This window comes from Microtus pennsylvanicus, chromosome 3 (genome assembly GCF_037038515.1).
Source record: "Microtus pennsylvanicus isolate mMicPen1 chromosome 3, mMicPen1.hap1, whole genome shotgun sequence".
Taxonomy (NCBI): Eukaryota; Metazoa; Chordata; class Mammalia; order Rodentia; family Cricetidae; genus Microtus; species Microtus pennsylvanicus.
Window position 1 is genome coordinate 126,512,832 of NC_134581.1, and position 24,737 is coordinate 126,537,568.

The 24,737-nt window shown below is 43.3% G+C and overlaps 2 protein-coding genes and 1 pseudogene across 3 annotated transcripts in view; 2 read left to right on the forward strand and 1 right to left on the reverse strand.

Moving 5' to 3' along the window:
* Window positions 1-373: 373 nt before the first annotated feature.
* On the reverse strand, window positions 374-9,151 carry Mrpl15 (mitochondrial ribosomal protein L15). Of its 2 annotated transcripts, XM_075967059.1 has the most exons (5): window positions 8,973-9,148; window positions 7,524-7,678; window positions 6,753-6,918; window positions 2,285-2,408; window positions 374-1,741 (listed from the first exon to the last, which is right to left on the reverse strand). In XM_075967059.1, exons 1-5 carry the CDS (start codon window positions 9,075-9,077, stop codon window positions 1,404-1,406), a joined length of 888 nt encoding a protein of 295 aa, XP_075823174.1. In that variant the 5' UTR covers window positions 9,078-9,148; the 3' UTR covers window positions 374-1,403. The 2 variants fall into 2 exon arrangements, with proteins under 2 accessions (XP_075823174.1, XP_075823175.1); XM_075967060.1 differs by lacking the exon at window positions 2,285-2,408 and having other exon boundaries at window positions 1,429-1,741; window positions 8,973-9,151.
* Window positions 9,152-14,945: 5,794 nt separating this feature from the next.
* Window positions 14,946-15,902, forward strand: LOC142847330 (large ribosomal subunit protein bL19m pseudogene; annotated as a pseudogene).
* A 1,041-nt stretch (window positions 15,903-16,943) lies between these two features.
* The window catches only part of Lypla1 (lysophospholipase 1), a 32,474-nt gene continuing 24,680 nt past the window's right edge, over window positions 16,944-24,737 (forward strand). Inside the window, exons 1-2 of the mRNA XM_075967072.1 lie at window positions 16,944-17,138; window positions 17,641-17,672. Of these exons, the coding sequence (XP_075823187.1) occupies window positions 17,070-17,138; window positions 17,641-17,672 (101 nt within the window). The 5' untranslated portion in view covers window positions 16,944-17,069. The remainder of the gene's footprint in view (window positions 17,139-17,640; window positions 17,673-24,737) is intronic.

Consider the following 24,737-nt stretch of genomic DNA (forward strand, 5'->3'; position numbering starts at 1 on the left):
ACTCACTGCTGACAATTAGAGCGCATATTCTTTGTACCTGTATTCTTCCCAGTCTCCAGTGTGTCCTATTATTTCTTTCCCCTTAAACTAGCCACATGTATCTTTTTCTAAGGTGTATTAATGTATAGTGTTCTGCCTGTATGTACGTCTGTAGGGCAGAAGAGGGCACCAGATCTCACTTTAGATGGTTGTGAGTCAACATGTGGTGGCTGGGAACTGAACTCAGGACCTCTGGAAGAGCAACCAGTGCTCTTAACCCCTGAGCCTCTCTCCAGGCCCTCAAATGTATATTTTAAGATACCTAATACGGGAAGCATAAAATAAACTAGCTTTACGGTAAAATGTTTCTAAAAGCAGACACATTGTCAGGCAGTAGTGGCACACACATTTAATCCCAGCACTTGGAAGGCAGAGGCAGGCGGAACTCAGTTTGAGGCCAGTTTGGTTTACATACAGAGTTTTAGGCTAGCCACGGACTTAGTGAGGACCCCAAATCCAAAAGAGATTGAAGAACTAATCAATTTACTAATAGTTATGTAAAGCACTGAACTCAATACTGTCCCTATTTCCATTTGCTTACGTGGCTTATATAATCTTTGAGTAATTTTCTAAACTTAACTGAAATGTCCTGAAGTCTGAGATAAATAAATTTTTATCAACTGGAACACACTATCTTCAAGAATAATGCTAAAGGCTTGACCACTATCTATATTCACCAATGCTGTGAAAATTAATTCGTGATCTTCCTTTCTCTGCTTCTACTGCTGATGTGCACCTTTGTAGTAACTCACCAGCTGTAGCCTCATTCTGAGCATCTCCATCCCTGCTGGGGACTCACAATCCTAAGGGGTGGTAGCAAAGCTTCCCTGGGGCTACTGCCTTAGCTCCGTAGCACCTGCTCCCAGTTCTACTAATCAATCCTATACACTTGCTCTTTATTCTGACAAAACAGGTAAGAAAGACCATGAAAGGATGGACAGGAAGATGTTTTAGAGTAGTTAAAATTAGGCTGAACAATGGTAGTATACACCTTTAATCCCAGCTCTCAGGAGGCAGAGACAGGCAGGCGGATCTCTGCAAGTTCGAGGCCAGCCTCTTCTACAGAGCGAGTTCCAGGACAGTTAGGGCTAGACGGAGAAACCCTGCCTCAAAACAAACAAAAAGGGTGGTAAAGAGGTGATTTTAAGTAATTTTTTTAATGACCTTTTTCTAAGGACCGTCACCTTTTGAATTTTGAGACATACACCCATAAAGGATCAGTTCTGTGCAGCTTCTGCTGCCTGTGATTTAGTTTTGGATCTGACCACACCAACAGCTACTAACAACCCTGAGGATTTGAGACCCATAAGAGCCTCTTCTCAGCCTGTCTGGTTCTCATCACGTCTGCTTTGCTGGAAGAGAGTTCAGGAGCTGTAATACTTGAGGAGATTCTCATCTGTAGGCTTCAGAACTTTCTTATCTGCCATATTCACCACCCAACCAGGAGCAAGGCCAAAGAAGATCTGCCTTGGATCCTTCCGAGCGCTGAGCATTCTGAAGAGTTCATCTTTCGTGATATCAGGAAGAACGTAGCCATACTTCATGGCGAGTTCAAGTCTTGCTTCAGGAAACTTGGCAGGGTCGGCCAGGTACCCCCGGTTCTTCGCATCCGTGTAATACGGCACCAGGGCCTCAGGAGGGAGCATTCGCTTTGGAATGGGCTGTCCCCGCAGAAAGAACGGAACAGGCTTGCACAGAATTTCTAAAGAGAATTTTTAAAAAGAGCTATAAATACTGTTAAATAATTTTAAATTAATTTTTACATTTACTGAGATGAGAACTGAACTCCAAGAACTTCTTAGTTAGACAGGTTAAGTAGAAAAATGGAAACAACTCTATAAATTTCCGTCTTCTTAGTCTCCCATGTGCTGTGCTGCACGGGGAGAGCTGATGATGAGATGACGTCAGGAGCTGGCTCTCTCCTTCCACCATGGAACCAAACTCAGGTCAGACTTACAGAGCAGGTGGTCTTGTTACTGAGCTATCTAAGTTAGGCTGAAAAAAAGTCACATTTAATAGTATACTTTGAAAAAGAAAGGAAAAGGGTAGAGGGAGGGAGGAAGGGAAGGCTTGTAAACACTTCAGATGAGCTAACACCCCTCTGAACAGTGGAGTTCATGACCGCAGCGCTCAAGGCGGTCTAAAGAGGGCAGCTGTGAGCAGGACAGACCACTAAAAACAATACTGGCAAACAAACAGCAGACAATATGAGATAAAGAAGAAACAGACCACAGAACAGACTTACCCAGACTTCTTGGGTCATAGAAGGCTGTAGTAACGACACCGCCATTTTTTTCAATTGCAGCAATGGCTAATTCTGAAGCCAACTGCACCTCAATATTCACTTTTGCTTGAAAAGTATCAGCACCCTGTCATGAGTAATAACAGGGCCTGTTAGTAAAGAGCTTAGCGGAAGGCCAATCAGCACTGGGTGTTTTCAGCTGTGCTCCCCGCTCCAAAGTGCCTGCAATTCCATCTCTAAGGATCTCTGTACCTATGCCTCACCAATTCTCAAGCCCTACAATAGGAATGACTATCTTATTTCCATTTTCTGCCTTTAGTAGGTATTGAGGGAAGTAGCTGTTCCCCAGGCTCCATTAGCAGTACAGAATTTAATCCTAGCCAGGAATATTACTAAACCAAATTCAGATGGGAACAACGAGGCATACAGGCTGCTGAGTAACTCAAGACATGAAGTTAGGATACCAACTCTGAGTCTAGTCAGAACCTTTGAGTTGGAATGTTTCTTTTTCCCATGCCGAGGACGGAACTCTTAAGGTCTCTTCTATCAACCAGTTACATTCCCAGCACCATCTGTGTGTGTGGGGGGGGGGGGATATGTGTGAGACCACAGCATGCAGCATGCATGTGGAGGCTGGAGAACAATTTTATGGCCCTGTTTCCACCTTTACATGGACTCAGGGCTTACACACATCTCCAGATCTGAGTGGCCTCTACCCATGGAGCCATTTTACCAGCTCATCTCTCTTCTCAACCACAACTTCATGCTCCACTATACAGACTGAAAACAAACCTTCACAGAGTGAGGGCTCAGCAGTTAAGAGTACGAGCTGCTCTTCCAGAGGACCTCAGTTTGATTTCCACCCACGTGGTGCCTCAGAACCATCTATAACTAAAGTTCCAGGGGATCCAATGCCAATGTCCTCTTCTGGCCTTTCCAGGCACTAGACACATATGGGGTGTAGACAATACACATAAAACATTTTTATTTTATGTGCATTGATGTCTCGCCCACATGTATGTCTATGTAAGGTTGTCAGGTGGCCTAGAACTGAAGTTACAGACAGTTGTGAGCAGCCATGTGGGGTCCAGGAATTGGAATTGAACCCAGTTACTTTGGAAGAGCTATCAGTACTCTTAACCACTGAGCCATCTATCTCCAACCCATAAAAGATTTTTAAATTTCTTCTTCTTTCTTTTTTTTTTTGAGACAGGGTTTCTCTGTAGCTTTGGAGCCTGTATTGGAACTAGCTCTGTAGACCAGGCTGGCCTGGAACTCACAGAGATCCGCCTGCCTCAGCCTCCCGAGTGCTGGGATTAAAGGTGTGCGCCACCACCGCCATTTTTAAGTTTTAATAATAAAATAAAAATAAGTCTTCCTTATCCTTAAGTAAGCAATAGGTGGTTATAGAGGATCCAAAGGTCTGGAACAGCCTGGAAAACAAAATATCTGACAATACTGACGAGATTGGCTATCTTTAGAAAAAAAGGAGGGGTTCATTTTGTATTCAGCACCAACTTTGTTATACTCTCCAAAATGGAGGAGTCATCTATTTTTCCCTATAGTGTTTAATACTAGACGATGAAGTAATGAACTTCTTAAAGCTATGTTACTCAGGATATGCTAAGATTTCTCTTAACTTTAAAACATACTGTGTTTGCCATTTTAGTATGGCTGAAACTAGTTCTCAGTCTGATTCCTTTTGTCACGATTTTGAAATTCATATATTTCAAAATATTCTATTAACTATCAACTACAGGATGTAGTTTTTCTATATAGTTGATAATGGCATGCATTTTTATAATCAACACACTGATTATAGAACCAGGGACTTGATGTATTAATTTGTGATTCGTTTTTTAAATCACTGCTCTGAGGCTGGGTAGTGGTGACACACACCTTTAATCCTAACACTCAGGAGACAGAAGCAGGTGGATTTCTCTCTATCTCTCTCTCTCTCTGTGTGTGTGTGTGTGTGTGTGTGTGTGTGTTTTCAAGGTCACCCTGTTCTACAAAGTGAGTTCAAGGGCAGCCATGAGGCTCAATCGTGTATTTGGTACTGCTTTTCCAAATGAACTCACCTGTTTGTTTTTATTACGGTTTGTTATTTTGTTTTTGCTGTTGTTGTTTTCCTTTAAGACAGAGTTTTATAGTGCAGTCAAGGCTCACCTAAAATTCACTATGTAGCTCAAAGTAGCCTCAAACTTCCAGCAATCCTCCAGTCTCAACCTTTCAAGTGCTGGGAGCACAGGAGTGATCTACCACATCGGATAATGAGAGAGACTGGAAAGCTCTCATCCTTAGGGTCACATTCTCAAAGGACTTTAAAAGGTTCTTCCACGGACATCTACTTCCCTCTAGTGGACACGAAGTTACTGCTCAGCTCTGTATTTAATTGGCTTATGAATTGTTGGTCAACTGGTGTAACAGCAATATTTACTGAAGTTGAAGTGAGATTTAATTCAGTCCCTTTTTCCATAAATATTAAGCAACACTCAGAGCTAAGATCGTCAATACTGAAGCCATAACAAAGTGCCTACCTTTACAAGGCTTAGGTGACAATAAGAAAAATAATGAAATGGAAGGGCAGTGGCACCAGAGATTAAGAAAAATGAGTTGGGAGGTTGGAGAGATGGCTTAGCAGCTAAGGGAACTAACTAGCTGCTGCTCCAGGGGGCCAGGATTCTATTACCAGAATCCATACGGTAGCTCCTAGTACCTGGAACTCCAGTTCTAGTGAATCCAAAGCTTCAGCTGGCACCAGGCACACATATGGTAGGTACATGCCGGCAAAACACTCACGCACATAAAAACAACAGAAAGAAGAATGCTATGGGCAGAAAAAGGCAGGGACAAAGTGTGCTTCTAAGTGGGAATAGGGCCACAGGCTACACCTGAACTACTGACAGGCTCTTGTCACCTCGCAATACACTAAACTATGTTTTAGAAAGTGTGGGGTAGAGGGACAGATGTAGTGGCACATGCCTGTCATCTCAGCACTCAAGAGAAAAAGGCCAGCCTGGTCTACACAGTGCGTTCCAGGGCAGCCTGCCAGAGCTACCTTGCCTCAAACAACAAAAATAATTCCAGAAAGATCTTTCTGGGGCTGGAGAGAGGGCTGAGAGATTAAGAGCACTTGCTGCTCTTCTGGGTTTGGGGTTTGGTTTCCAGCACCCACAGGTGGCTCACAACCATCTGTTAAGTCCAGTTCCAGGGGATCTAATGTTCTCTTCTTAACTCTGGAGGCACCAGAGACACTACGGTGCACATACATAAAGCAAAACACCCATACACCTAAAACAAAGAAATCTAGCCTTTTTCTGCCCAAAGCATTCTTCTTTCTGTTGTTTTTATCCCAGCACTCAGGAGGCAGAGGCTGGCAGATTTGTGATTTCAAGGCCAGTCTGGTCTACTGAGTGAGTCCCAGTCAGAGCTACACAGCGAAACCTGTCTTGAAAAACAAAACATTTGAAAAATTCTTTTAAGGATTTTCCTAATGACTTTCTATGTTGACAGGTAAACATCTCAGAAATAAGGGAGACAGCTGTACTGATCCAAAGAAGCAAAAGACAGAAATGTGCCCTGAACGTACGTCAGCTTCCTATAACCACAGCTAGTATGAACTATGTTGTTTGCTTGTTTGTATTTATTCTATGTGTATGTGTGTTTTGTCTGCATTAATATCTTTGTACCATGTGTATGCAGTTCCCAACAAGGCCAGCAAAGGGTGGTGGATCTCCTGGGACTGAAGGTACAGATGTTGTGAGCAATCATGCGGATGCTGGGACTCGAACCCAGGTCCACTAGATGAACAGTAAATGTTCTTTACCACTGGTCTATTTCTCCAGCCCCCAAGAAGGGGTAAGAGTTAAGCAGTCCCTCAGCTTTACCGTCAGTTTTTGTTCCTGGTTCTGCAGAGCGAGGAATCAAGCCAAGACCCTGTGCAAGCTGGAAAGCGCATCTCCCTTACATTTAGGTTTTAAACTGTTGGAGCATTGGGCGGCCTCATGCTGCTTCGCCCCAACCCTCCCAAACGTGAATTACACCTTTCTAAACCATATTCACATTCTATCTGCTACCCACCCACCAGCCTGCCATCGTATCACAATGCTGCACAGTTACCCCTTATCTTAATTAATGGTGACCCCAGCATACAAAAACAATGCAGACAATTCGGGTATAACAAAGAAGAGCTATGAAGTGTGAACCTGAAGTGGAGAGATCGAAGCTCTCCATTTAGTAGAGTCACAGTTAATGTTACTAACAACTGTAGCAGATTATTACTAACTTCCCACTATGCCTAACTTATGAAAGAATCTTTACCAGATATCTATAGGGAAAGAAGGAAACGGTTTACACAGTGTGGTGACGCCCACAGTGAAGCATCTGCATGAGCAGAGTGGAGCACCAGGGACTAGTAGGGCAGAGTGTCTACATAATACCCAAAGCCAACAACAACAAATGGAGTTACCTCTTCAACCAGCTGGACCCCATAATCCCTCTTAAGCGGCTGGATGGTCACGCCTCTGCCGTTGACAAGCTGGGTTAAGTCGATAGGCTGAGTTGGATCAACTCGCCCTAAATCAATGAGATACTGCAGTCTCCTGAGACTCAAAGGCTGATACTGATGCCTGAAACTGCAAACAGAAACATAACAGTCAGATAACACCAAGTCATCTTCCTGAAACCTCTTCAAATCAACAAGCTTTGCTCTGTGTTTGCCTTCCTAATTTCTGATGGTTTAACATAAACTTATGAGGACAATACAAACGCATAAAACGCCAGTGCTTCCTTTGTTCCACTAAAAACAATTTACCTCTCTAAACATTTACTCCATCCATGCACACAAGGAAATTGTTCACAAAAGTTTAACCCAAAATGACAAATCATAGAATAGTCACTACAATATGTCATATACATATTATGTATGTCCATATATATATATATATATATATATATATATATATATATATATATATGATACACAAGCCCTTTAAATTGCCAGTCAGCTAAGGAGTCATGACAGAAAGCATTATCCCCATTTTGTTGATCCAGCTGAACTGGGCTTGTATGCTTGCCTAAGAGCACGCATGCACGTGTGTGCACACATATATACAAAATCTAGATTAAATTATTCAGAGGAACAGTATCACAAATGTAAGTAAGTATCTACCAAACTATTTATTTATGCAATTCTTGATGGAAATTAGGGATCTGTACTTCCAAAGCAAAACATCCTTACCTATGTCCTTCATTAAATCCGTATTTTGGGATCCGGATGTAAAATGGAGTCTGCCCTCCCTCGAAACCCAGCCGGGGCCGAGTTCCTCTCTGCCTTTCTCCTTTGTGGCCTCTGCCACATTTCCTCCCTCTCCTCCGGTCTCTTGGACGTCTTTCCTATAAGGAAAAGTGAGTGACAAGACCTTCAGATACATTTCTGACAACTGTTTCCCCGCACACATATTCCTTTCTGACTCCAGATATGCAGCCAAGCAGTTCAGGTGCCGTGTGCCCAGCACCGCTCAGGCTACTCAGTCACCTACTACACCACTCACTGAACGTAGCTAATTCTAATAACCAAAACGCAGAGCCAAGTTCTAAGGATGGGAGAAAAAAGCTCTACAACGAGCTAGCTCCCTGGCTAGTCAGCTTGTGCTGGCCTGCAGTGACAGCTACTTGGAACGCTGAGGCAGGAGGATTCAAAGTTCAAGGCCTGCCTGAGCGACACAAGTTTAAGGGCAGCACTCCCAATTTACTAAGACTGTGTCTCTGAATAAATGATTTAAAAAGCAGGAAAGGGGTTAGGGGTAGTGCGCTTGATTAGGCATGCCCAGGGCCTAAATTTAGTCCTCAGTAGAAAAACGGCAGGATTGAAAAATATCCTAGAACTAAGCAGCCAAGACTTGAGCGATATTGTTTTATGTTTAATTAATCGTAAATGTGTAACTGTATCACATATGGCTAAGGAAAACTCCATTTTGTGCTAGACACCCATTTTAAATTCCTAAAAGATAAACTCGTGGCAACTTGGACTCCTCGTCTCCCTCCCCAGAATTGTAAAACTGTTGTAAAATTAACTGCTTGCTTTGGTTTCTGTAAACTCCCTACTTAGCAAGGAGGGAGGCAGTATCTCACAAAGGCGTGAGTCCCACGGAAATGCTCCCATAGAAACGCAGAAAAGCTCTTAAAGGGGGGCTTTAAACCCCACCTCCCTCTAAGTTGGGTCTCAGTTCGAAATCTGACCACGGGAACTGATAGCTGCAGCTTAAAATAAAAACTGTGGCTGAGAACTGGATAGCGTCGGGTGGTCTTTGGATGTTTTCTAACTCCGTAACAATGTCGTCCCTTTAATTTACTTTGTCACCTCCCCAAAACAACAAACTGGGTGACAATAAAAGGCGACAGACAACAGCTTTTCTAGTCGTGCCGCGGGCTGCACGCGAGACAGCTGAAGTGACAGGCACTTTTTACTAAAGGACTTCTTCGGTTTAGATGCAATCTGGGGCGAATCGTTCTGGAGCTCCGAGAGTGTGCCGTTATGCACACTTAGCATCTCTGTGCATTTAAGTGCGAGCCTTGGTAATTCGGGGCGCACGCGGGAATGGTCGGAGCCCGGGAAACACACACACGTCCTTCACCCCGGGTCGCGACGCAGATCCCACGATTCCCTGTACCACCGCCATCCGTTTACCCGTTTTCTGGAGTCGGGGTTGGGCTTCAGGTTGGCCAGGCTCACTCGCGGCAGGGACCGGAGCAGGTCCAGGCTGGTCCCGCAGCCCCGCACCCCGACAGCCATGACCCACGTTCTTCCCAAGGGCGCCCCGGGAGGCAGCGCGGCTCGGCGTAGCTTTACGGCCCCACCCCGCCCCTGTCGCGCGGCAGCGCGCCGGCGTCCGAGGAATCCGGAATCTCGCTTCCGGCTTCCGGCTTCCGGGTTTAGTGGGAAACTGGGCTGGTTTGAGTGTTTGGAGTGTTCTCAATTCTTAGGCTTCGGTACCACGTTCTGAACGAAATACGTTCGCTTACACCCTGAAAGGACTAGGGACGCTGTGTATTAGAAGGTCTTTTGAGTTGAAATTTGTCTTTGGGCTTTTTAAAGTGGCGTCTCATAGAGCGAAGAGTAATCCAATATAATGTTAGCAGTTTCTAGCTTTGGGGCTTTGGCAAAACAACTATTACAACGTCTGCCTCATCTTTCTTTCCTGACTGTTACTGAATTGCTAACTTGAGCGATATATCACAGTTAATGACGGGGGGCATACTGAGTGCCTTTGTACCAGAAACCGCGGTTGAGTTGGCTTTCCGGGATTCAAGCCAATCAGATTGACTCGTTCTCACAACAAGCAGCAAAGCCAGGATTCAAAGTTAATGATCTTACATTGCCAGACATATTTGACTCCAAAACTAAGTGATTTTAAATGTTTGTCTTAATACAAGTAATATAGAAAAGAATGTGTTCCTTTTGGTATTATTTTGCCGTTTCACTATCTTGCAGAAGATTTGCTCCTGCTAGCTCTTACTAACAAGCATATTGCTAAAGTGTAATGGGCAGTTGTTTCTAAATCTAATCACCTTTTTGAAGTTACTGTAAAAGGCTGGGGGGGGGGTATTTGTTTTTGTTTTCATGTGTATGTGTAACTTTGAGAACTGGCAGAGGCCAGAACAGGACTTCGGAGTATAGGTGGTTGCCCCAAACCAAATACAGGTCCTCTGAAAAAGTAGTAAATACTACACAGCTAAGCCCTCTTCCCAACCTCCAAATCAACTGTAAAACAGCTACATAAACAAGTTACTTTCATGCCTTTAAACAATGAGCAAGGCCCTAGCTGAGGAAGTCTAATCTAAATATTGCTCCCAGGTTGATTGTTAAAGACCCCTGGAGTTGGGAGACTCTCACTCAAGTCTCAGGATAACTCGACCCCCCAAGAACTCACAAGAGACCGTCCTTGCTGTAATCACATGAGGTTTATTGACAGGAACCAGCTCCCTTGGGCTGAGATTCATACCCCACATAGGGGTAGAGGAGTTCGACCCCAAGTAGCTGGGAGAAGGGGTATTTAAGGGAAGAAACCACAACCCAAAGGGGGTAGGAAGGGCGTCATTGGAAGATTCGGAAAATATCAGTGATAATCTCAAGGGGGTAACTCCCCATTGTTATTCTTTTTTAAAAAATGCTGCAAGATCCCCACAGCAGTAGGCAGCAGAAATGCTGTAGGTCCCAAATGGTGGTGGCGGGCCATGTGGTGGCAGACAGCGGGCCATGGCAGAGACAGCTGCTGGTCCCAGAGCAGTGGTGGCCGGCCATGTGGCAGCAGGCAGTGGGCCCCAGGCAGAGACGGCTGCTGGTCCCTGAGCAATGGCTGGTTCCAGGCAGGGAGACACATGGCGGGCGGGCAGAAGACAGAAACATGGATAGACATGACATGCAGGGTGAGGTTGAATGTTTATTCAGGGGGTTATGGAGGAGGAAGGGTGAAGGGGGGGAGAGAGAGAGAAGGAGGAGGAGGAGGAGGAGGAGGAGGAGGAGGAGGAGGAGGAGGAGGAGGAGGAGGAGGAGGAGGAGGAGGAGGAGGAGGAGGAAGAGAAAGAGAAGGGGGGAAGCAGAGAAGTGGGGAGAGAGGCAGAAGCGAAACTGCCTCTCCAAGAGGAAGATGGAAAAGAGAAGAGAGCTCAGGCCAGAAGCTGAAGATCGGCCTGCCTCAGCGGATGGGGGAGGGAGTGGGTGTGGCTTGTCTCTTAAAGGGACCAAAACCATAACACCCATTTCTCAAGATTGTTCTCAAGATTATAATCTAACTTTGTGGTCAGCCAGCTCCTGGAACAGTCATGGAACCAGCTAACCTAGATTTTTGGCTCTACTCTTCCTGCTAGGGGGGTCTGGATTTATCCTGGTCTTTCACAAGTAGCACAGAATATAAACCTAAGAATTAACAAAAAAAAATTATACAAAATTAAACAGAGGAAACTGAAAGGTTTCTGATGATTCAGAAAGTCCAGATCAGACCAGATTAAAAACAGATAAATGCAGGTTTATTGAGCATTGCCCCAGGAAAGGTTCACCAGTCCCAAAGAACAGAGCCAAGGAAGTCACACTGGAGCTAAGGCAGGGCAGTTTTATAGACCTTACACAAGGAGTGATAGCCAGGTGCTAAAAATGCCCCAGTAAGGTTAAAAAGCCAAGCCCCTGGCAGGCACTTGAGTGGGCTGGTCCTGTCAGGAAGGCTGGTTGTATCATCAGATGCCAGAAATATGGAACTGGGCTCTTGGTGCCATTCTTCAGTGGAGAGTTTTCTCAGAATGGGCCAGATTGGAGAAAGTGGGGCAGATGGGGTTTCCCATCTTGTGCAGGGGTGAGCAGGGTTTCCAGCCAAGCAGAAGTTATCATCAAAGTGAAAAGGCAGCCTATGGAGTAGTAGAAAAATCTTTGCCATTTAGACTACAAACAACTACAACTATTAAACACAAGGAAGCCTGCCAAGCAATGAATGGGTTAATAAACTGAACAGATAATTCTTAAATGAAGGCTCACAAATGACCGATATGTATTTTTATTTTTTTAGAACAGGGTCCTACTGGGTAGCTTTGGCTTGCTTGGGACTTTATATGTAGACCAGGCTGGCTTTGACCTCGCAGAGATACCCCTTGTCACTGCTTCCAGAATTCTGGGGTCAAAGTTGTATGCCACCACGCCCACCTTCCGCAGCATTTTTACAGTGTATATTTTACCTTCTAGCTTTGTCCTCATTTGCCTATTTCCGCTAGAGAATAACCTGTTACTTTAGAACAGAAGTAATTTATACTTTTCATCTAAAAAAAAGCATTTTTAACCTACTTTAGAAAAAATACTTCATTAACTTTAACTTTTCTATCTCAGCTTCTCTTTCTTACTTGATGGATACTGTGGGTTTTTTTTTTCACAAAATATAGAAAATACTTATTTTTAACAAAATAAAGTAGCTTCCACTGAAAACAAAGGAAGCTGAATGTGAGACAGTGAACACATACATTCTACCTTAACTATCCAATTATAAATCAAACATTTTAACAGTCCTGAAAACAATAAGCTTCAATTAACCAACTAGGTTTTAAGTTTTATTATAGCAGGCATTTAGAAGTAACTATTAACAGTTTACATTCAGATGCAAGTTTGACATCATATATTTCCTTTACTTCTAACTAGATTGTTTATACGTACTAGTCATTTAAAAAGAATTTTCCCTATATTATTTTGTTGTTCTTTAAACATGAAAGTGTAGGAGGAGGGCCTGCTTGTTTGTCCTGGCCACCCAGAACCAAAATAACCACACAGAAGCTGTATTAAATCACTGCTTGGCCCATTAGCTCTAACTTCTTATTGGCTAATTCTTACATCTTAATTTAACCCATCTCTGTTAATCTGTGCATCACCTCGAGGTCGTGGCCTACCAGCCAAGTTCCAGCACATCTATCTCCAGCGTCAGATCCATGGCATCTCCTCATCTGCCCTTCTTTACATTTTTAAATGAATTACACAATCACAATACCCCAATCAAGAGCAGAAATATATATGTGTATATATATATATATATATATACACATATAACAAAACTAGCCTTAAATTTGTATCAATAAACCAAGATCCATATCAATGTAAATCTCTATAGCATATCTATATCAAATACATTGTAAATGAAAAGTACATTTTGTGACAGGCCATGCCTACCAGATCAGAAGACCAGGCAGGCTGCCCTTGCACCTTCCCCACTCTCTCTGTCCCCCAGATGCAATCCCCAGAGTTGCCCTAAGCTCTGTAACAGACCATCCTCCTTGGCCTCCCCTCCCCTGAGCCTTTAATACCAGCAGGCATTCCCCATAAAAACACCATCTATGCAGACCAGCAGAACAGGCAGCACACAGCAAACACACTCTCTGAAAATGCAGAGTAAAAACAGAAACCAAGGAACAAACACCCAGCCAGCAAAGACAAACCCAGAAATCAGCACCTGGACCCAAACTCAGATGCCTAGAAACCTGTCATTAAGAGTCTGCAATCAATTTCTCCTAATTTGCACCTTTTGGGGTCTAATTTTTTGAAAACCTATTTTATAGCCTAAATAATTAATAAAATCTCCTCTTTGTATTTTTTTTCAGGAGCAATTTGTAATCCCCAACAAGGCAAATTTTTCTTCTTCAAATATTCTTTCTAAAGTATACACATTTGAATCAGATAGTAAAATTGCATCCAATTGTTCTTTGCTAACTGATATGTCCATAATGGTTTCTGTTTTCTTTACAATACCCCCTGAATCATTCCCAAATACAAAAACAATAGTGTCTGTTTCTAAGTTCAGAGAGGCCCTTTAAGTCTAAAGAAAAAGCTCTAACATTTCTTTTGCTTGAACAACTTCAGTCCTTTGTATCTGGCAATATCACATCAATACTTAAAACGCACTTAGCATCTTTGAGGTCAACAGTGGTATCAACTCCGAGAATATGTTTTCTAAAGCCACAAGACATCTCAACAGTGCCAGGGTTTTGAAGATGAGTGTTGGAGGCATGTAGGCACTTTGCAGCAACAAAGAAAGATCTCAACATATTTTTGAAACACCTTAGACTGTGAAGAAAAGACACAGGAAGTTGCTGCCAAGTAAACTGTACAGACAACACTTTTACAGTTGTTTCTTGAGTGGTCACTCTGAAGCTGCTGTTTCTAGATTCTCTATTTCTTCTTCAAGACCCTTGAGGATCTTCTCATGATTATTTTACCATCTTGGTGACTTTCATAATTATAAAATTTAAAAGTCATATAACCAAAATTTTAAATAAAATTGTTATTAAAATAAAATATATAGGTATTTTAGTGGGGATTACATGGTAGATTAAGTCTGAGAAAACTGGTAATCTAATAATATTGGATGTTCCTATTCAGTTGTCTTTTCTTTACCTAGGTAACTTGATACTCTCCTTAATATGGGTTTAATACATTAAAATTTTGCTTATGCAAAGTAAAATTCCTCTGCAGATGTCACTATGAGAAAACTTTAGAGTCTCCATGAAAAACTGTTAGAGCATGTAACGAATTCAGAAAATCTGCAAAATATAAAGTTAATATACAAAAACTAGTTGTATTGATATATGCTAACAGAAAAATACCAGAAAGAATTTAGGAAAACAATCCTATTTTTAATAGCATGAAATAGGGCCAGCAGGATGGCTCAGTGGGAAATGCTCTTGCTGTCAAAACTAACAACCCGAGTTCAATCCCAGAACCCATATAGTGAAAGGAAAGAATCAAGTCCCACAATTTGTCTTTTGACAGTCACATGTGTGCCATGGCACAAGCATGCACACATACAACAAACACACACATGTCAAGGAATTAAAAAAAAGAAGTAAATCTAGCCTGAGATTAAATATCTGTAAGCTGATAACATTAATGAAAGCAGACACAAATGAATAAATGGAAAGATATCTATGCTCATGGATTAGAAAATTAATATTGTTAAAGTGCTTACATTATGTGAAAAGACCTACAGGATCAATACACTATCAAAATTCCAAAGGAATTTTCTTTATGGAATGAAGACAAACACATAGACCAAAAGTAAACCAATGTATGTAAAGTCAACTGACTTGACAAGAGCACCAAGAATATACTTTAAATTACTAAGAAGGGTGTGTAGACATGTCGGCCTCCTTGGCGGAAGGCTGTATGGTGTCCCTGAACCTGGCTCGGAGCTTCTGAACGGCCAGGCCCGCGGCTTGCTACACTCGCATCTGATGTCTTCTGTGCCAGCACAGAACCCAGCTGGCTTCAGAGCACCGGACCTTCCGAGCCCAGTGGGTTCAAGTCACCTCCGAAACCTGTCATGGTGGACTGGCGCCAAACCCTGGAGGAACAGAGAAGGTTCCTGAGTCCTGAATTCATTCCTCCAAGGGGCAGAACAAACCCTCTGAAATTTCAGCTAGAAAGAAAAGATCTGCTCGACAGGAGAAAGGTCCTTCACATCCCAGAGTACTACGTCAGAAGCATACTGCGTGTCAACATAGCTGACCCATATGCCAGTGGAAAAACCAGCCAGTTCCTGGGGATTTGCATCCAGTGGTCTGGAAAAGGGCTTGGGGCTCCTTTCACCCTTAGAAACACGATTGAAGGACAAGGTATGCAGATTTGTTTTGAATTGTATAATCCTCGAATTCACGAGATCCAGGTGGTGAAGTTGGAGAAGCGGCTGGACGACAGCCTGCTGTATTTACGAGACACCTTCCTGGAGCTCAGCACCTTTGATGTTAACATGAAGCAGGTCCCACACAAGTCCTGACAGGAAGTGCCTGTTAACAAGCTCAAAGTTAAAATGAAGCCAAAGCCATGATCCAAATGCTGGGAACGTCCGTACTTCAACATTAAAGGGATCAGATTTGCTCTTGCTTTAACTGAGGAGCAAATGAAAGAAGCCCAGAGTGGAGCCAGCCACGGCTTGAGTTTGATATGATGAGAGACTAGGACACTTCAAAAATCGAAGCTGCATTATGGGAAGAAATAGAAGCATCAAAGACGTCTTGATCTTGGGAATGGTGAGACGGCTCAGCAGGTTTTGTAAACATGCTTGCTGCTCTGGCCTGATGACCCCAGTTCAGTTCTGGAGCCCTGGTTGGAAGGAGAGAACTGATTTCAGAAAGCTGCCCTTTGCCTTCTACATGCACACCCTAGCATGTATGGACCCTCAATTGTACACACTATATTTCTTTAAAAACTTACTAGGAAGCTACATTTTATGTAGCATTCTAAATAAAATAAGAACAAAACACACAGCAATAATGGAAAGGGTGGGAGGAGACTTTTGGGGGTAATTGTTGTGGAATATTAGTTCAACTATGTAGATATCTGTTGTATTTGTTTATGTTGTAGAATATTAGTGTAACTATGTAGAGATCTGTTGTATTTATGTGTGAGCAGGCAGCGGGTAGGAGGCACATGGGCAGACACATCGTACAGAATAGAACTGGATATTTATTACTTAGAGGAGGGGGGGAGGAGAAGAGAACAGAGAAAAAAAGGGGGGGAAGTGGAGAAGTGGGGAGAGAGACCGAAGCGAAGCTGCCTCTCTGAGAGGAAGATGGAAAGGAGAGCAAGCTCAGGCCAGAAGCTCAAGATCAGTCTGCTTCAGTGGATGGGGGAGGGAGTGGGGGTGGCTTGTATGAACCATCTAACAAAGTGGACTGTCTTTAAGTGTTTGGTTCATCAATCCCTTCCCAGTCTTAAAGAATGTTTCCTAAAAAACTGTGTTTTTGGTTTCCTCACTCAATTGTAGGCTTCTGAAGGTCAAGGCATTTTGGCCTCAGAAGTCTGTCTTTGAACCTTCTCAACTCAATCAAGTATGCACTAAACTAAATATGCAACTCGTGCAAAAACATGGCTCAGGCTTACACCGGCTGGTACCGCAGTAAATCTCCGTCCTCTAGTTAATGACGCTGACCTGTCTGGGGATAGGGGATTCGCTCACAGCGAGAGCTCTCCCCGCCTGGCCTCGAACCGGCCACCCACGGCTAGCTGAGACCCTGTGTGTAGAGACCTGGGCGGCAGCTGCATTGTGACGCGCACGCGCAGCCGAGTCGGGGCGGAGAGGTGGGGGGGCTCGGGGCCGAGGCGGGTTCGATCGCGCGGAGCAAGGGTGGGGGCGGCGCGTGGGCGCGCACGCGCCCGAGCGCGCGCCCGGAGGGGCGGGCAGGGATTCGGCTCGCACGCCCTTCGGCCGCCGGGGCGCCCGAACTCCCTTCCGCTTCCGACGCGCTGTCCGCCAGCCGGTGGATGTGCGGTAACAACATGTCGGCCCCGCTGCCCGTCGTCGTGCCCGCTGCCCGGAAGGCCACCGCCGCGGTGAGTGGCGGGGGCTGGGGGCCCAGGGGCGCCGCGGGGAGCCAGGCCGCCGCGCGTGGGTGCGCCCGCGCCGCCCCGCGGGCTCTCCCGGATCGGGGCTGGGAACCCCAGCCTGCCTGCCTGCCGCGCACTCCTCACCCCAGAAGCAGTGCGGAGGGCTGGTGCTGAAACAGCCGCCCGGCGTGTGTGTCTCTGCCGCGGGAGCTCAGATTAACTTTTGCTCCCGGAAACTTTCGTGATGGAAGAATTCGGCTGTGTGTGTCAGGCTTTCGTGACTTGACTTTAGGGAGACGACTATCTTGATCAGACTGTGATTTGCCTCTCAGCGCTAAAACGCCACATTATTTTAGGAATGAATAGGAAGACGTATAGAAATTAATTAGCTCGCGGAACAGTGTTCCGTTGTTAAGTTTTTAGGCCCTTCATTCGCTTTTGTAACTAAGCCAAAGCTACAGTGTGTTAACAGTTCAGTGTGGGCTTATTTTGTCTTCTTCTCTTTTAGGTTATTTTCCTTCACGGATTGGGAGATACTGGGTAGGTACCGTTATTAGTAACAAGAATGAGATGGGGTCATGCAGCTGTTTACAGGTCAAAGGTTGCATGCTGACGAAGACTGAAAATTGCCAGTTGCATTTCCCATAGCCCTGCGAGGAGACCCCCCCAGACTTCCTCCCTCGAGTCTTTGAGCTTGTCTCTGGAACATGTTAAAATGAGCTGCTCTTTGGATGGGTATTGGATGGCAGAGAGGACTGGAGTGTGCAGAGAGGCAGAGTGCAATCGAGAGCTTTCCAGGGGAATTAAAGTTTCAAAGCAGGTTGAGAAGGACGAATTGAGTCTGTTAAGAGAAATAACAGTCACACGAAGCATATGGAGGCCCAGATCAGAGAGTGGATGATCCCTTAAAAAAGAAAAGGCAGAAGCAGCAATTCAAAAATTAATTTGGAGGCTTATCAAACAGATTTTGCTTTGTTCTTGTGGTTCTGGAGACCACACCCAGGGCGTTGTATGTGCCGCACAGCTTTACCTCGGTCACTTATCATCAGTCCATGCTGCATTAACTTTAGGTTATGATTTTCTGTTGGTCATTCTTTTTTTCTGCTGAGAGGTTTTCTCGTGTTTAATTCAGCGATGATCTGACTGGAACTTGGGTTACATGGGACTGTTGTCAAAAATTAAAGTTGAAACTAAGGAGGTGTCTCAGTGGTTAAGAGCGCAGGTTGCTCTTCCAAAGGAACTGGGTTTAATTTTGAACACCCACATGGTGGCTTACAACCATCTGTAACTCCAGTTCCAAGAGAGCTGATCGCTCTTCTGGCCTCCACAGAGGCTGCACACATGTGGCGCACAGACATGCAGGCAAAACACCTGTGTGCATAAAAAACAAAAAAGATTAATTTTTTTTAACTGGTTAAAAATAGCTCCAAAGATAAAATATTAATTCCAGCACTCGGGAGGCAGAGGCAGGCGGATCTCTGTGAGTTCGAGACCAGCCTGGTCTACAGAGCTAGTTCCAGGACAGGCTCCAAAGCCTGTCTCGGAAAAAAAAAAAAAAGATAAAATATTATTAAATGTTTTTTGCGATGATTTATTAGGCCCATTGTTCCAAATACTCAGGAGGTTGAGATAGGCAGTTTGCTTGAACCCTGGAGTTTGAGATCAACCTGGGCAACATAGTGAGACCTTGTCTCTGAATGAATGAATGAGGGAGGGAGGCATTGAGCTAGACTAGTTGTCCCTTTAAGGTACTAATTGTGTCTCACCCTCATAACTTTAGAGATTAGATGTATTAGCTAGATTTTTGTTTTGTTTTTTGAGACTGGATTTTTCTGTGTAACCCTGGCTATTCTGGAATTCACTCTATAGACCAGGCTGACCTCAAACTCAGAGATCCACGTGCCCCTGCCTCCTGAGTGCTGGGATTAAAGGTGTGCTAACACCTCCCAGCAAGGGTTAGATTTTTAAAATTTTTAAATTACAGTGTGTGTGTGTGTGTGAACATGTATGTGGAGGCTGGACAGCACAGCCTTGAATGTTTTAAGTGCTTTGCCTGCCTGCACGTGGGTGCACTGTGTGTGTATGTGTGTTTCTGGTGTTCTCAGATGGCCTGTAACTGGAATTGTGGATGTGGTCAGCCTTGGTGTGGGTGCTGAAAACCTACCCCAGGTCCTCTGCAGGAATAAGAGCAGCAAGTGCTCTCAACCACTCAACTATCACTCTCACCCCTGCGTTTTCTTTTTTCTTTTTTTTTTTTAAATATTTTTCTTTTTTGCATAGTTTTTTGGGTTGAACTAACGTCCTCATGCTTACAAGGAAGACAAACATTTTACTATCCAGTCCCATTCCTAGTTCTTAAAAGTGATTTATTTTTCATGTTCTGCTATTTGTACTAGTCTAATATGAGGTTACTGAAAATGTTATATGACTCTGATAAAAATGACAAACTTGTGGACCAGGCCTCTAACTCCAGCATTTGGGAAGCAAAGGCAGGGGCAGCTCTGTGAGTTTGAGGACAGTCCTGGTTTATATAGTGAGCTCAAGGCCAACCAAGACTATGTAGTGAGACTGCTTTAAACACATACGTACAGACACACACACACCTACCCACCACTCTTGCTTTACTAAATAGATTTTTAGAGTTCTTTTGTTTTGTTTGTGTTTTTGTTTTGTTTTGCTTTTGGAGACAGGGTTTCTCTATGTGGCTCTTGCTGTCCTGGAACCCCCTGTGTAGACCAGGTGGGCCTGGCTTCAGTCTCAAAAGATTTGCCTCATAGAGTGCTAGGATTAGAGGTTTGTTCCGCCATGCCTCTCAACTAAAAGGATTTTAAATGGCCAAACTTCTGCGGTGGTGTTTTTTGTTTTGTTTTGTCTTGTTCTTTTATTTTGTTCACAGTTTGGTCTTGTGGACCAAGTGTGACAAAACAAGAACAAAACTTTAGTGTAAGGAAGTGCTCAGCAGATCCAGTGTGGCCAGATCCCTCGAGCTGAGGAGTGGAAGTGTGAAGGAACAAAATCAGGTTAGAAGTACCAGAAGCCAGCCAGTCGGTGGTGGTGCATGCCTTTGATCCCAGCACTTGGGAGGCAGAGGCAGGCGGATCTTTGAGGCCGAGGCTAGCCTAGTCTACAAGAGCTAGCTCCAGGACAGTCTCCAAAGCTACAGAGAAACCCTGTCTCTCAGAAACCAAAAAAAAAAAAAAAAAGAAAAAAAAAAAAGAAATACCAGAAGCTTCTGTGGCAGGGAGTGAGTAGTTTCTTCTTACAGTTTCTTATATAAAAGTAAAAAACATCGAACTATGGAAATACCTTATGAACTATCACTAAGGAACTGTTAACTGAATTAATTCCGTGAATATATGGTGAAACTCAGAACCAGCCAGTCTAGAAGCAGCAATTGGTGTTGAGACCTGTAACAGAAGTCATTTGATATGCTTACATGTATAATGTGTAATAACTTAAAATGAATGTTGAGCGAATCCTGTTCTGTATTGCATGCAATCAGTTTTCTATAAAAATAAAAATAGCTTTTGTAATTTGAAAGTGCTACAATTGTATGGCAAAAGAATCAGAACATTAATATGTTTAAGGAGGGAATGGAATGCATTGAAATTCTACAGCCCAGAGAGTCTTTTTATTTTCATAGCCTTTAAAAACTTTAGTTTTGAAATATTTCCAATCTTACAGAAGTTTCAAGAATAACAGATCTGTTATCCGCTTTATCTAGGTTTACTAATCTCTTCCTTACTGACATACATATGCTTGCTATACTGGTGTGCGGGTAAATCGCAGATGCGATTGTTGTTTGCCCTATATGCCACGTAACTCTGAAAAGCTATATATAAACTGAATGCTTTCTTTATATAAGGACAATATCTTATATAACCACGGAACAGTTATCAAATTCAGGGCATTTAACATCATCTAATGCAGCATATGTGGAGTCATTGCTGCTATTACACAATAGGGAACATAATGGACATCGTGCTTTCCTTTGCAGTCTCTTCTCAAAGATAAGCAGATTGGAGTGGATGTATAGGATTTATTCAGTCCCCCGGACTCTTGAATGTTAGCTGGTTATGATGTACATGATAGGCCCTCTAGTACATGCAGGCTGGAGCAAGAGGTTTGGAAGCTCCACACCAGCCTGGACTACATAGCAAGACTCTCTCTATATTTTTTTTAATTTTTAGGTTAATTTTTATTTTGTGTGTATGAGTGTTTTGCCTGCGTACATGTGTGTGTACCTTGTGTGTGTCTATTGGATTTCTTGGAACTGGGATTACAGGTGGCTCTCAGCCACCATATTGGTGCTGAGCATCTAGCGCTGGTCCTCTGCAAGAGCACAAGAGAGTTTAACCACGGTGCCATCTCTCAAGCCCAGCAAGACCATTTCAAACAAACAAACAAAAATTCTAAACCAGACAAACTGCCACACACTTGGCTTATACACATTTATTATTAGGTTTTGTGCTCTGTCTCTCAGACACACACACACATACATTTATTCATGTGTGCACGTGTGCATGGAGGTTGTAGAACAGCTCTGATTAGGTTTTGAATATTGGTTAAATATTGTGTTAAATTCTTGTATCCATAAAAAAATCAGAAAGGACTGAATACAGATTGACCGAGACAAAGCTGACATTGAAACTCACAGATATACCCCTGCCCCAGCCTCTGAAGTGCTGTATTTAAAGGCATGGCCACTATGCCCACTTCTTTTGTTTTTCTTATGTAAGAATTTTTATCATTTTGTGTCTGGGACACAGTTGTTATTGTTTATTGAGATGTAATTTACATACCATAAAATTCACACCTTCCTCACTGCCTTAACTGCTGAATATTTCCAATGTCCCACAAAAGACAGTTTACTCTTCTCTCAGGCATGACTCAGTTGTTTATTTTTCCATGGTGTTGATTATTCTGGATATTTCGTATACAAGGAACTCAGACTCCTTGGGCTTCTTTGGACTTTATTCACATGGCATAATGCTTTTCAGGGTTGAAGCACGGTCCTAATTAGTCTTAATAATAAAACCCAGAGTGAGAGATAGGTGTAAAAGCTGAAAAATCAGAGAAGTAAAGGACCAGCCATGGTCACCTCTTGCCTCACTGCTTAGACCAAAAAGGGCAGAGCTCTTGTCTACACCCTGCTTTATCACTTCCTCTCTCCACCCAACGGTATCACTTCCTCTCCCTTGTCTTACAGACCTCCAGACCTCTATAATTAGCCAGTGGCTAGCTCCACCCTCTGACCTTCAGGCAAGCTTTATTTGTCAGAACACAAGCAAAATGTCACAGCATTTCCCCTTTTTGTCTAAAATAAAAAGAGGCGGTTATAGCTAACATAGAAAAACTATGTACAATAAATACAATAACTATATATAATAGTTACAGTCAAGAATTACATTAACAATGCTCAGTCCATTAGCATTTGATAAATTCAGAGAAAATACTCCTTTATCCTATCCTGGTGAGTTCAAAGTGTTGTTCCTAATTCACTTTCTATCCTGACTTGTATCACCAACTCAAACCTATCTTTTGATGTCTCTCAACCTTATACACTTTACATTTCTTTTGTGAGATCCTATTACACAGTTGTGACTTAGAAAATCCTACATTTTCCATTGGGTGGTGGTGGTAAGTGCATGTGAATATTCAGATACTCGTGCCCATGTGCACACATGTAGGGGCCTCTTTGGCACTCTGCCTTACTGACTTCAGAAAGGTTCACTCACTGTATTAGAAAGGCATTGTTTGGATTAGGCTGGCTGGCAAGCTCTTGGATACCGACTCCGTCTGCCAGGGTTGGGACTCTAGATATGAGCAGCCGTGCGAGGCTTTTTCATGGGTGCTTTCGTGCTTGCAGAACAAGTGTGTTACCTCCTGAGCTGTCTCTGCTGCCATGAATATTGCACTTTTTTATTACCAAATAATCCACTGCATGACTATGCAGTTCTAGAATTAATGAAAATTTGGGTCATTTCCACCTTTGGTCCACTAAGAATGATGCAACTCCGAACACTCGTATACAATTAGTTGCACGTCCTTCGGTATTTAGTTCTCTGTGCCAGAGGAGAAATGGTGGGTCAGCATTCCACCCGAGGTATTTTCATGGTGGTAGTGCCACTTTACATTTCTTTTGTGCAGGCAGGGAAGTGCACATGTGAGCACAGAGACCAGACGACAGCCTTGTGTGTCATTCTTAGAAGCCATCAGATTTTATTATTTCTTACTGGCCCAGTACTTACCCAGTAGGTTAGATTAGTTAGTCGGTGAGTCCCAGGACCCTGCCTTTCTCTACTCCCTCCCTGTTGTTTTTGTTTAAATGTGTATTTGCGGGTTTGGCTCAGCATGCTTGGAAGGCAGGCACTTTACTACCACAACTGCCTCCCCAGACCCAGATTTACGTTCAGCCATCAGTTGGGTCTGGTTTCTCTTCGTTCTCAGCCGTACTTGTTCTCTCCTACTCTTTCCTCTCCATCCTTCTCCTTCTTTTTGAGACAGGTCTTGTGTAGCCCAGGCTGGCCTAGCTTGCTGTGCAGAGGGTGACCTTGAAAGTTTGATCTTCCTGAGGGTGTGTGGGATTGAACTTACTCCACATCCAAGTTTAATGTTGTTCTGGGCTCAAACAAATGCTGTGCAAGCGTTCTTAACAACTGGGCTTCTGTTTTTATTCTAGCCATTCAGTGGTTTCTAATTGTGGGTTTTAATTTGCATTTCTTAATGGCTGATGGTGTGCAGGACTTCGTGTGGCTTGTTGCCATCTGCATTTTCTCTGGAGAAATACTATTCAAATTGTTGGCCTATTTCTTAAAGTTTTTTGTTTGTAGTAGATTTTAAAATAGTCCTTTCTATATTTTGGACACTGGACTCTTGTTAGATAATGTGATTTATAAACTTTGTTTCCCATTCTGATGATTGTCTTTTTGTTTAACTTAAAGCATACTGACTGTTTAATCCTGGTGAATTCTAGAATGCATATTTTTATTTATTCGGCTGCTTGTGCTTTTGATGTTCTATCTAGAAATCATCCCCTAATCCAAAGTCGTAGAATTTTACTCCCTCTTTTTTTTTCTTCTTTACAAATTTACTTCTTAGAGTTAGGTTTCAGGTTCATTTTTAATTAAATTTGTATATATTGTATCAAGTGAGATACTGCTCTGCATTGTCTTGTGTGTGAACATGCAGTTAGTTATCTGAGCTGATTCCTCCAGTGCTGGGCTTCAGTTCAAGCCACCATGAATGCTAGGTAACCTCTTTTCCATTGTGTATAAGCTCTCTGAAGACTCTTCTCTTCCCGGGGACTTGTCTGAGGACATTTGTCAAAAATCATTTGATCATAAGCGCTGTAAACCCCACTACTGTGTATGAGTGAGCAAGCATATTTCATGGGGAGGACGTGATTCTTTGTATTTCTTTTGTGTGTGGGTGATTATACGTCTTAGAGCTTGAACCATGCATGCTAAGAAGGTGTTCTGTTACTGATCTTTAGACTGTGTTGTCTTCTTTTTTTCAGGTTTATTTATTTTTATGTGTGCTGGTGTTTTGCTTGCATGCATGCCTGTGTAAGGGTGCACATTCTCTGGAACTGGCGTTGCAGGA